The 12710-nt window shown below is 32.0% G+C and overlaps 2 protein-coding genes across 2 annotated transcripts; both read left to right on the forward strand.

The window, feature by feature from the left end:
- Positions 1-4137: 4137 nt before the first annotated feature.
- LOC140977572 (probable indole-3-acetic acid-amido synthetase GH3.1) lies at positions 4138-6881 on the forward strand. Its single transcript, XM_073442323.1, has 3 exons — positions 4138-4517; positions 4932-5033; positions 5174-6881. Exons 1-3 carry the CDS (start codon positions 4195-4197, stop codon positions 6549-6551), a joined length of 1803 nt encoding a protein of 600 aa, XP_073298424.1. The 5' UTR covers positions 4138-4194; the 3' UTR covers positions 6552-6881.
- Positions 6882-10341: 3460 nt separating this feature from the next.
- Positions 10342-12639, forward strand: LOC140977540 (E3 ubiquitin-protein ligase APD2). Its single transcript, XM_073442289.1, has 5 exons — positions 10342-10479; positions 10595-10829; positions 10960-11136; positions 12083-12212; positions 12527-12639. Exons 2-5 carry the CDS (start codon positions 10751-10753, stop codon positions 12603-12605), a joined length of 465 nt encoding a protein of 154 aa, XP_073298390.1. The 5' UTR covers positions 10342-10479; positions 10595-10750; the 3' UTR covers positions 12606-12639.
- The last annotated feature ends 71 nt before the right edge of the window (positions 12640-12710 follow it).

Genomic DNA, 12710 nt, shown 5'->3' on the forward strand with positions numbered 1-12710 from the left:
AGGAAATAGTGTATTGACTAACAACTATAGTTTTTGACATAGTGGTAAGTATTTGATCCTAACATAGTGATATAGAATAAATGATGTCAAACGCACAATGTCTTAGTTCGTAATGATCAAACAATATATCTACATTAAATCAAATGCATATTTCCATCCGGATTTAATAAAAGTGTCAATATTTTATAGTGAGGAATATTTCTTGTGTACAATTGCCATATTGGCATTCCAAAATAGAGATCAGAAAAAGGAAAATACAATAAATGAATAAGTGAAATGAGAAAATTGCATTCATAGTTAGGCCTTTAGAGCTGCAACAAAAAAGCAATGAATTGACTAATAATTATAAATTTTGATCCAGTGATCAGTGTTTGATCATAAACATTTAGTTTGCTATGTATTGTGTTCTTAGAAATAATAGACATTTGTAAAACAAAAATTGTAATAAACTCCAAATTAATTTGTCACAATGATGGTCAAGGTCAACCGAATAATATGCTCTTATTGGAGAAGATGTAACAAGAGTCTGGCAAACAGAACTCGTAATGCGAGTCCATGGAAACAACTTTAAATTATTTTGAACAATTATTTTTAACCCATTTGGGATAACGGAAACTACAATAACCACATTCCTATAGAACACTCAGGTAACGGTCTAGTGTAGCATTTTGCTTTATATAACACTTATTTCTTGATGTTACTATGAATGACCGTCTTTGATACCATTCAATCATGTCTCGAGTTTAGGTTTGTACAATCGTAAGCAAATAATGAGTTAATATAACATTTACTTCGACTTGGTTCGTTCATGAACCACACCATACCAGGATATATTAGGCTCTGATATCATTCTGTAACGCTTAGATTCAACGGCTGTCTCTACACCAACATGAGTCTTTATGTCCTCACTCACATGATCGAGCGTGCCTAGCCCGGGGTGCGACATAATGAATCAGATATGGTCATCAATAGGAATACCGAGAAATAAGTTTTATGCAGAACAAAGTGTTATGCAAAACAAAGTGTTATGTATGTGAGAATCACCTCATGAACCTGTGGAGCAAAGTGCTACATGATATGGGTAGCCACCTCTTGAACTTATAGAAGCCACTTCTAGATTTCTGACGTTTATTGATCGATAGGTCGGAATGCGATGAGGACGTCACATTCTAAATGATGAGTGATTATAATACCCCATCCCACAATGAATAAAATTTATAGTTAAAATGATTTATGATAACTTACAATAGACTCTCATAGTAACTTGAGTTAACCATTTTCGTAAAATATTGAAAATTACAGAATTTTCGTTGCATCAGTCTATTGTACAGTCGTGCTTGTATAAGCCTAAGCTCAGGACATGACAGATCTGATTTAATACGTGAGATAATTAATTAATTAATCTTTATTAGGTTGGTTAATGAAGTGTAAAATAAAATGATGCTGGTCCATGTCTTATTCGTTAACAAGCATCCCACAAACCAGCTAACGTTTAGCTCTAACAAGTTTAGAGACACGGAGATAAAGCATTCGCTACGGAGTGCGACTATATGTAATGGATATATGTAGCAACTGTTTTATCTCCGTCTTTTTATTTTACAAAATGGTTAATTCAAAGTTTAAAAATGTCAAAATGAGCTATATCTTTTGGATTGAGTTGATAATTTCTCAACCCACTAAAATGGTGGACTGACCGCCTCACCCGCTTAATGGTGGGTTTTGGCAGATTGACGTGCGGCCCGTCCTAACCCCCAAAATTGCACATAAAATTCACTAATGTCAACATACCTATAAAAATAAGTGGATTGAGTTGATAATTTTTCAACTATCTATTTTGACATGTCTATCCAAGTTACTACCTGACTAAATAAAAAATAATCATAAATGAAATATTTTTTTTAACACATATAAAACAGTATGCTGGCACTGTGCAAAGTGCTCTGTCCTCTTAATATGCTCTTCATATCAGTATATCACTGTGCCAAGAGATCTGTCCTCTTTTATTAATAATTCAATTATGCACGTGTGCTTATTTTTCCTATTTTTCATCTATTTTTCATATTTCCTATAGAGAAAGAGGAAAAATTTGTATTTGATACTCCTTTATATTTTATAACTATCTAACTGTTAGTTTACCAATATAATTAACAATGAATTTTGGATACAAATGTATTTGGGCAAAATAAAAATTTATTGAATAAGTATTTCGAGTGATTTTTTAGGGATACGGCAGAAAGGGATTTTTCGAAAAAAATTCCTCGCGAAACATCAATCATCATCATCATCATCATCATCATCTCAGGATAAAAAACGAAACCCTAGCCGGCTTAAGTGGGCGAAGGCGGCTTTTTAGTCTCGTTAGGTGTTTTGGAGAATTTTACTTTTCCAAAAGGACATAATATTATTTCACATCCCTTGGGCTTCTTTGTTTTTGGATTTTTTTTGTCGGTAATTGAGTTTTTGTCGACTTTTGTGGTTGTTCCCTTTAAATTTTGCAATTTTGTTGGACCTTACTAGCACATCACTATAGCATTTTGATGTTTAACCTAGTTTTGTCGCCTGAAATGTGGAAAAAATACGTATGTTAAGATTTCTTTTTTGATCATAATATTGTTCAAAAAAACAATTTAATGAAAACTTATATGGTTTTGGTTTAATATATTGAGGGAATTAAAACTTGGCTGAGTCTCAAACTCGAGGCCTCATCTAGATGGTGGTGCCACAAAATACGATTATGTTAAAATATTTTTTCCAATCATATTTCATGTTTGAGTTTTTACTTTTATTACGCCTTACATGCTTATAAAGATAAGTAATTTATGAGGGGAAAAATAATATTTCGGGAAAAAAATTATATTTGTTTTGAATATCACATGTGATTGATTATACGTAATAAAAAATCAGGATCACTATAATTTTTAAGATTATGCGATCAAAGAAGATACACTACGCTCATTTGCCGATATTCAGTTTTCAACTCTCTTTTTTGACGCTCTTATTATTAATATTTTGACCTTTATGTATGTTTTCATTCTCACATTGTTGGATACTTGAACCTTAGCTTTGACCATAAACTTTCAAATTCTCGAACTTTTTCTTTTAAAAAAATTATATTTTCCAACTTTTTTTAGAATCTCAAAATCTCATCAAATTTCGAAGTTCCCTGACACCAAACTAATATTTCATAAAAAAAATATTTAAAACTAGTATATCTTCATAATTAATGATAAAGTCAAGGGATTAATTTACTTGGCGATGGAAACTAAGAAAAATCAGGAAATCATGAGGCAAGTGCCGTGTAGCAACCTATCCGACATGGAGATATAAGCATGAATGGATATTTAATGTAATTACAAAAACAAAAATCCTACCACCAACGTAAATTACAAAACCAAGGATGTCCACGCCATAACTGCGTAATTAATATTTTAATCAGCACTCATTAACCCTGATTAAATTATCTAAATATGAATGGTTTAAGGTAAACAAGGTGACGTCACCTAGGCCCAAGTGTCTCCTTTTCGTGGGTACATTACCTTGGAAAGATATATATTTCTAATTACATGTGTCCATCCATGAAGAAAATTGAAGGAGGAGATACCAAGTCCGGCTGCCCCGAGTTTAATCTAAAATAATCCTAGTATTTGTCTAATTATACTAGTGAGATAATTAATTAATAAGATTATGCTGACAATTATATATAATATATGTGATATAATCTCCATTTATAGATAATTTGTATCTGTGTTTATTCTATATGAAACTAAGTGCTATAATATAAAAAAAAATTATTATTCGATTAAAAACAAATATTTGATTCATTTCAAATTTAAAGTCATCTTGGCATGGTCAATTTATCAATTTAAGCTATTCATAAAGTATAGTTTTGAAAAGAGAATATACTATACAATAAGATTTTACAATTAGAATATTAAACAAGGATGAAATTTTATTTCAACTATATACTATGGTAAATGAAATATTTAAAATAAACGAAGAATAAAGAATATAACATAACATAATTTGTAATCTTGTAATACTTAACTCACCATAAAATAGGTTGAAAAGGACAAATGTCGCTTCCTATATAAACCATGGCTTACTCCTCAAAATTTTCACTGCAAACACAATATTGAACCTCAATTCTTATCAAAGTATACAATACCTCAGTTTTATTTCTTACTTTCTCTGATTATGGCGGTTGACTCTTTGCTCTCTCAGGCGGCTGTGAACCCTCCGCCGAACGAGAAATTCGCTAAGGCACTTCAGTTTATCGAAGAGATGACCAAAAGCACGGATTCTGTACAAGCAAGAGTGTTGGCTGAGATTCTGAGCCAAAATGCTGATACTGAGTACCTCCAGAGATTCGACCTTGGCGGTGCTACCGATCGGGATTCGTTCAAGTCTAGGATCCCTGTGGTGACGTACGAGGATCTTCTGCCGGAGATTCAGCGTATCGCTAACGGGGATTTCTCTCCTATTCTTTGCTCTCGCCCCATCTCTGAGTTTCTTACCAGGTATTGGAAAGGAAAGTTATATATTCGTATATTGTTTGCTTATTTGTTTCATTTTTTTGTTATTCATTTTAACTCTGCATACTCATAAAAGGTGTTTGCTTGTCTCATAAAAGAAAAAAATTTATTTTGTGATATTTTTTTAAGTTTTTTGTATTTAATGAAATTAACGTTACCTATTTTCACTATATTCGTCTTTTTGTACGTGTCTCATCCAATTTTATACATATTAATGAATAAAATGACATTAAACTACGTTTGAAAATAAGATAATATATGTTTTATTACACAATCAGTCATAAATGTTGTTCATTAATGAAGCAAAATTTTCCAAGAGATTCACAAAATTCGATTTAAAAAAAATAAATGAGTGCTTTTCTTAGGGTTTTCTGACTACTTTGTTGACTGAATATGCAGTTCTGGAACGTCGGCTGGTGAAAGAAAGCTCATGCCAACAATAAAGGAAGAAATGGACCGCCGACAATTGTTGTACAGTCTTCTCAACCCTGTAATGAACTTGTAAGAATATCATTGCATTAATATTTTCCCGTTTATACAAATTCTTGATAAATCGATGCAATATTATTATGAATAATTTCCACATAAAACAAGATTGCCAAATAAATAATTACTATTCTTCTGTTAATTGTGGTCAACAGATACGTTCCAGGGCTTGACAAGGGGAAAGGATTATACTTTCTATTTGTGAAGGCAGAAGCGAAAACTCCGGGCGGGTTGGTTGCACGCCCGGTGCTCACCAGCTACTACAGGAGTGATCAATTCAAGAGCCGCCCTTACGACCCGTATAACGTGTACACAAGCCCCGACGAAGCGATTCTCTGCTGTGATTCATTCCAAAGCATGTACACTCAGATGCTTTGTGGCCTTCTCATGCGTGAACAGGTTCTCCGAGTTGGGGCCGTTTTCGCCTCGGGTCTTCTCCGGGCCATCCGGTTTCTCCAACTCAACTGGAGGAAACTTGTGCAGGATATCTCCATGGGGTCCTTGAACCCTAGAATTACAGACAGTTCAATTCGAGAATGCATGGCTAAGATTCTTAAACCAAACCCTGATCTTGCTGATTTTATTGTTAAAGAATGCGAGGGAGAAAATTGGGAAAGTATAATTCCGCGAATATGGCCGAATACTAAATATCTTGACGTTATAGTAACTGGGGCCATGGCACAATATATACCGCTTCTTGATTTCTACAGCGGGAGCCTGCCACAAGCTTGCACCATGTACGCGTCCTCCGAGTGCTATTTCGGGCTTAATTTGAAGCCGATGATGAAACCTTCGGAAGTTTCCTACACCATCATGCCTAACATGGGATACTTCGAGTTTATTCCTCACGACCCGAATAACCCGACAACTCTCTCCCACGATTCGCCCCCACAGCTGGTGGATTTGGCGGACTTGGAGGTGGGAAAAGAGTACGAACTTGTGGTCTCTACCTATTCAGGGCTGTGCCGATACCGAGTAGGTGACATACTCCGAGTAACGGGTTTTTACAACTCCGCGCCACAGTTCAAGTTCATAAGGAGGAAGAATGTTTTATTGAGCATTGATGCTGATAAGACGGACGAATCTGAGCTACAAAAAGCGGTCGAAAACGCTTCGGTTTTGCTACGCCAGTACGATACTACCGTGGTGGAGTACACTAGCTATGCCGATACAAGTTCAATTCCAGGACATTATGTAATCTACTGGGAACTGCTTATCAAAGATCCAACAAATCCCCCGAGCGACGATGTCTTAGCCAAATGCTGCCTAGTTATGGAAGAAACGATGAACACAGTTTACAGGCAATGCCGAGTCGCGGATAATTCTGTCGGGCCACTAGAAATCCGGGTTGTGAAAATGGGGACATTCGAAGAGCTGATGGATTATGCAATATCAAGAGGCGCGTCAATTAATCAGTACAAAGCCCCGAGATGCGTCAGCTTCACTCCCATCGTGGAATTACTGAATGCCCGCGTGCTGTCAGTGCATTTCAGCCCTGCAGCTCCGCAATGGACACCAGGGCGTCGCGTTTGACTCTCTTGCATCAGATTTTCGACCAATGCTACCAAAAAACGAACATGCTTTGGAGACTGTCGAACAAAAGATTCCCTTTAATGTCCCTTTTGTTCTTGATTGTGGATTGTGTGTTTAACGCTTTAGAAGTTTGAATGGTTTCAAGTTTCTTTTTTGAATTCGATTGGATGCTTCTGTGTGTAAGATTCAAATAATCTGCACTTTGTGATTCTTATTTAATTCAGTATGTTAAAACTTTCTTAAAGTTGGGGGAAAGCTAGCTGTATAAAGTTGTAAAGTGTGATTGTAGGGTTGCTCATATCTTTGTTTCGGTTATTATCGAGTTATATGTGAAAATATTGTTACAAATTGCGATTCACTTGTCTCAAGGAGGTAACGTAGTGCAATCAGCAAGGTATCTGTTGGCTTTGTTTGCATGGAATTTGTTTCACGTGTCGCATGCCTGCTTTGCAAGTAATTAATCATCATTCTAACATTTATAGGGAGGTTAATTATCACAATAGAACTTTACCCATGATATATGAGTAGGTCTCTTGTGAGACGGTCTCACGAATATTTATCTGTGAGACGGGTAAACCCTACCGATATGCATAATAAAAATAATACTTTAGCATAAAAAGTAATACTTTTTCATGGATGACCCAAATAAGTAATCTGTCTTACAATACGACCCGTGAGACCGTCTCACACAATTTTTTGTCATATTATATATATAAATTAATGTTCTTACGAATTTTTTAAGTTGAAGAGGAGTTTGTTATTACTGAAACTCAAACCTCATATTTCTTTTTAAATTTGAGATCTTGATATCAAATGTATCATACAAAAATAATATTTGAAATGTTACCAAATTCTTCTATAATGAGAACGGAAAAACTCATGTTGTAAAGTATGTAAATTAATAAACTAAAATTGTTAACCGACCGATAACATCATCGCATATCTTTTTTATAAGACCTACTTTTATAGATATGCATCTAATAGTATATGCTCCATATTAAATATTTTTCTCCTAGATAACATAAACTATCCCTTTTTAAAAATTGGTGATATTGTTGTAATTATTTGCTTGTTTTAATTAAGATAAATTTTTTGGAGGAATTTTTACTTTTGGTCTAAATCAATACCATCTATATTATATCTATACCAAAAATACCCCTATCAAATTACAAAAATAATCAATTTTTATTTAATAAAAATATCGTAAATATTATTTTAATTTACTTCTAAANAATTTAATATGTGTACCGGCCCGATTCTTGTTCATACACTACCCACCCAAATAGGCCAGGTCCGTGTTCGACCCGGTCCCATTGTGATCCACATGTGTCATTGCACACATGAATTCCACATCTATATCAAGTAATCGCCATATCAATTTCACTTCAATGTTATTTTCCAAAAAAGTTCAAAATTGTAAAAAAAAAAAAAAAACTAAAATAACAGACTAAAATTGAAATTAACAATATAGATTATCAAAATTACAAATAAACAAACATAGAGGACCAAAAATTATAAATTGGGCTGGATTCTATGATTCTATCTGAGCTGGGTCCGAAAAATAATAATAATAACTTTTAAGTTGCAATTTATTACAACAAAATTTTTGAGTAAATAATAAAGGAAAATCTCCAAATTAGATATAATGTAAGCTAGGGCACATTTGGATTGAAAATTTGGATTTGTAAAATTATTTGAGAGAATGATTTGAAATGACTATATGTTGAAATGGATTTGAAATCCACTTAAATGACTCAAAAAAATAATATTTGCGATTTGAAATCCGTCTGAAAATGGATTTGCAAACAAATAGATTTGTTATCATGATATTGAAATTCCTAATTTCAAATACTTCCATCTAAATGTAACCTCTGGTAAATCATTTGAGTAGGTCTCTTGTGATATGGTATCACGAATCTTTATCTGTGAGATGGGTCAACCCTACCGATATTCACAATAAAAAGTAATACTCTTAGCATAAAAAATAATACTTTTTTATGGATGACCCAAATAAGATATCTGTATCACAAAATACGACCCGTGAGACCGTCTTACACAAGTTTTGCCAAATCATTTAAAAAGGGAATAATATTTTGTGTTTGATTTCGCTTTGGATTAATAGAATTATGTTAGTTTTGATCTTAATCTCTTCAGGTGCGCAATCTACAGATGAACTATTCTGCTATATATTTTACTACATCTTATGAGACACGCCTATTTTGATTTGAACAATTGGATGTCTTATTTATATTATTAGTCGAATTAGATATCCTAAATTCTTGAAATTCTTTCCTTTATTATTAATTACCATGAAATTAAGAAATTGGAGTTTGGAAGATACCAAACTTATTTGTATTCATCTGCTTGTGTAATTGGTATCTGTCCAGTTGTGATCTACCCCTTCTTAATATACAAAAATACCCATCCATTTGTTATTGGCCAATTTTCCATTTTTCGTTGGGTAGATAATTTTTTGCGTATAACTTGACCTATTTTTTATTTTTATCCACTATCTCGTCAAATTTTGGTTTTAGTACATTAATTTTTAATTTCTGATTATTTTGGTTCAATTGTTGATGTATCATCATAGAAGTCGGCAATTTTTTATACCAATTACATACACAACATTTTCTAGTGTCACGAGAATATTTTCATATGTCATATCAATACTAACATGGAAATTAAAAAAATATTAAAGTTTGTCAACTAAAACCAATCTTTAAATATTTATAAATGGATCAAAACTCAAACTAAAACAAGTTAGGGAATTAAAAAAAGTTATTTGTCACTTTTTATAATGTTGAAATTTGTTTATGTCAATCATCCGAAATTGATAACTGTGAAAGAAACATTTTACCAAGGTCGATTCTAAGATATTTGACGAGTTTGAATTTAAAATTGTTCAATCCTTTTTGGCTTTTTGTTTTTGTTTTTTGTTTTGAAATTGGTTGTACGATATAATAATAACCTCCTTAGGGTTGGCTCATTAAAAATTGTGTAAGGTACTTATTGAGGTAATTAATAAAATACACAGATTGTCCTTTGCCATTGAAAAATAATAATATTTTACGAAAGTTCATATAATATTTTGATATCATAATAATTTATTTTCAAGATTCGTTAATCATATATTAATTACATTTAAAATAATTGGATGTCCAACATGAAATAATAAAAATTAAATGAAGGTTATCATATCATTTTTGGGGACAAAGGTCCCAATCTAAACATGACATTATTTCGTGCAAAAACTACTTAAAAATGTTTAGAGAATCTTGATTTCGGTACTTCAAATATTTTTTTTTTAAAAAAAAACGTTTGACTTCTTTTTATTTTTATTTTTTTGGTACAATGAATGTGGTTGCTTGTTTGATATAGTGGTGGAATTAACGGGACTTAATTAATCAAATTTTTGAACACTTATATATATATATATATATATAAAATTCATGATATGGACCACACTTAATAGGATAAAATAATCGAATTAGTGGGGTCGATCGCATTAATGGTTCACAATAAACAAAAGAAGCAAAAACATCAATTATCAAACGGGTAAAGTGACGCTTCGGGTTTCAAATATTCAATAAAAGTAATAAGCTCTATTTTTGAATTACAAATTGGGGGATAAGATGTTAAGATAGAACCAAAAAAATAGAACTAGTGATAATTATTTAAGATAATTGAGTTTAATCCTCTTTCAGAGATTCTTTTTTTTATTTTTATATATTTCTTTTAAAAAAATGTCCAAATCAATTATCAAACTGGTCGAGAGAATGGAATATTTGTTAACCGAAGCGTCGGGGAGGGTAAAGGGTCACTTTACATAGTGAGCCTCTGGTTGAGGCATGTGCAAAACATATATACGTGGAGGCATGAAGGGGGAATATATCATCGGGCCAGCTCCTATCGTCACAATATTATATATGTCAGAGGATAACATTTAATTTTCCGACAAACTAAAATCATTAATATAACTCCAAATGCTTTTTCTGTCTGTGTCCCAATTACATCTACAATTTTAATTATTATCATTTTTAAAGAAAAAGGAGATAAGATCAGCTATCAAACTTGCCAAAGCATCCCCTTTCCAGACATACATTCTGCAAACTCAGTATGCTTTTTAGATACTGAAATCAAGAAAAAGGTTTTTGAATTACTTCGAGTTTGAGAAAGGAGCGAGAATTATTTGAAAGAGAATGCCGACTGGATACGAAGGGGGAGACGATCCTTTACTTGATTTCGCAATAAGTTTGTTTTCTAATGCCACAGTTGCTGGTACTAAATTTATCAGTGTGTTTTTGTGAAATTTATCATTGTATTTTGAGAAACTCAAAATTTGTTGACGGGTTTTTGTTTTGTTTTGTTTTGTTTTTTTTTTTTTTTTTTTTTTTTTANTAATATACAGTAATATTTCTGATGATTATCGCGCTGATCGTGAAACTTCTGTGGAGATCCAATGGTGATGAGGAAGAAACCATTACTGTGGCAAATGAAAACAGTATATTATTGTCATCAAAGAAGGAAGCTTTGTTTTCCAGTTATGGAACAAATTCTGAAGATGATCGCTACTGTTTGGAATCAGGTAAATTCACCTTCTCTTTTTTAGCACAATTTACTTTTAGATTTCTATATTTGAATATTTGATTCCTTTTCTTTTCTTTCTTTTTTTTTTTTTTTTTTTTTTTTTTTTTTGGTTTTAAAAGTTCAAAATGTTTTTTTTTAAAATTTAAGTGATAGGAGATAAGGGATAAGATGAGAAGAAATTTATAAAATATGGAATTGAGTAGTTAAATGACATTTTTAGAATTATTAAATTGCTTCCGACATACCAAAAATTGATTAGTATAAAAGGTTTGATTTTAAATAATAGTATATATAAATATAATTTGGGTTTTAATATCATATTTATGTGCTCTCCAAATCTGATTTTCGTTTTCAATTTTCGTTAAGCTTTGACAGGCTTATGAAAAATTTAATATATATTAACTAGAAAATAGTTAAAATTAATTCGTTTTGTAGAGTGCTGGTTATGAGATTATATTATACTCTATATATATTAAGAAAATAATATCAATAAGCTTCTGAAAATTAAAAATTAAATAATGTCACGTCTCAGCCTCACACTCGCGCCTGTGTGATCGTACAATAGATTCTTACAACAACTATTTCTTGTATGTCGTTGTTTTCGAGAAGTACATTGTATTTCATTACAAACCATTTCAAGAAATCACCCATCAAATTTCAGAAAAGTTTTTCTGTTCTTTAAAACAAAATTTAATTATCCAAATGTGATGTTACGTTGTCTACTGAATTTAGTAAATCCTGGACAATAAAATTTGTTTTCTTCGCATCATTATTATCGAGATAGGTATGAAAACAATACACAAGGATTAATAATATATAAAGGTTAAAAGATTAACTTTAATATAAAAAATCATTTTAACCCATTGATTTTTTTCAATAAATTTTTTTACTTAAAATAGAAAACCCTGGATCGACCCATGGTGAAATAGTTAATTATGGTGCAGGTAAAGGGAGTTCGTGGACTTCGGAGGATTTGTATGATGGAAAGATATGTGTGATATGCTACGATGATGAGACAAATTGCTTCTTTGTTCCTTGTGGTCATTCTGTTGCTTGCCACACTTGTGCCAACAGGTTAACACTCGCGTGTGTAAATAAATATCACAAAAGCTTTAGTAACACGGTTTTACGAGTCAATTTTGTGATACAGATATCTTATTTGAATTATCCATGAAAAAATAATATTTTTATATTATTATAAATATGGACAGAGTTGACCCGTATCACATATAAATATTTGGGAAACCGTCTCACAAAAGACTTAATTACTAAATAAATAAAAAATTTAATGTTCTATTTTACATTTGTTATACGTAGTATTTCTATTATTTATTTCGATATTCTACTTAGGGCTAAGATTATCAATTATGCATTTTCTTTTAATGTAGGATTTTAAGTGCAGAAATCAAGAGTTGCCCAATATGCAGAGGACTTATTCACAATGTAACAAAACTTCAAAATTCGTGAATGAGAAATTAATTGTATTTTGTGGCTTCGTCTCTCCCATTTGTTTAAGTGGCAGTAGTAACAAGTATATATCACCACTTCATCTCAGAATTAGTACTTCATCTA

Source organism: Primulina huaijiensis, chromosome 5, assembly GCF_012295235.1.
Source record: "Primulina huaijiensis isolate GDHJ02 chromosome 5, ASM1229523v2, whole genome shotgun sequence".
NCBI classification, from domain to species: Eukaryota; Viridiplantae; Streptophyta; class Magnoliopsida; order Lamiales; family Gesneriaceae; genus Primulina; species Primulina huaijiensis.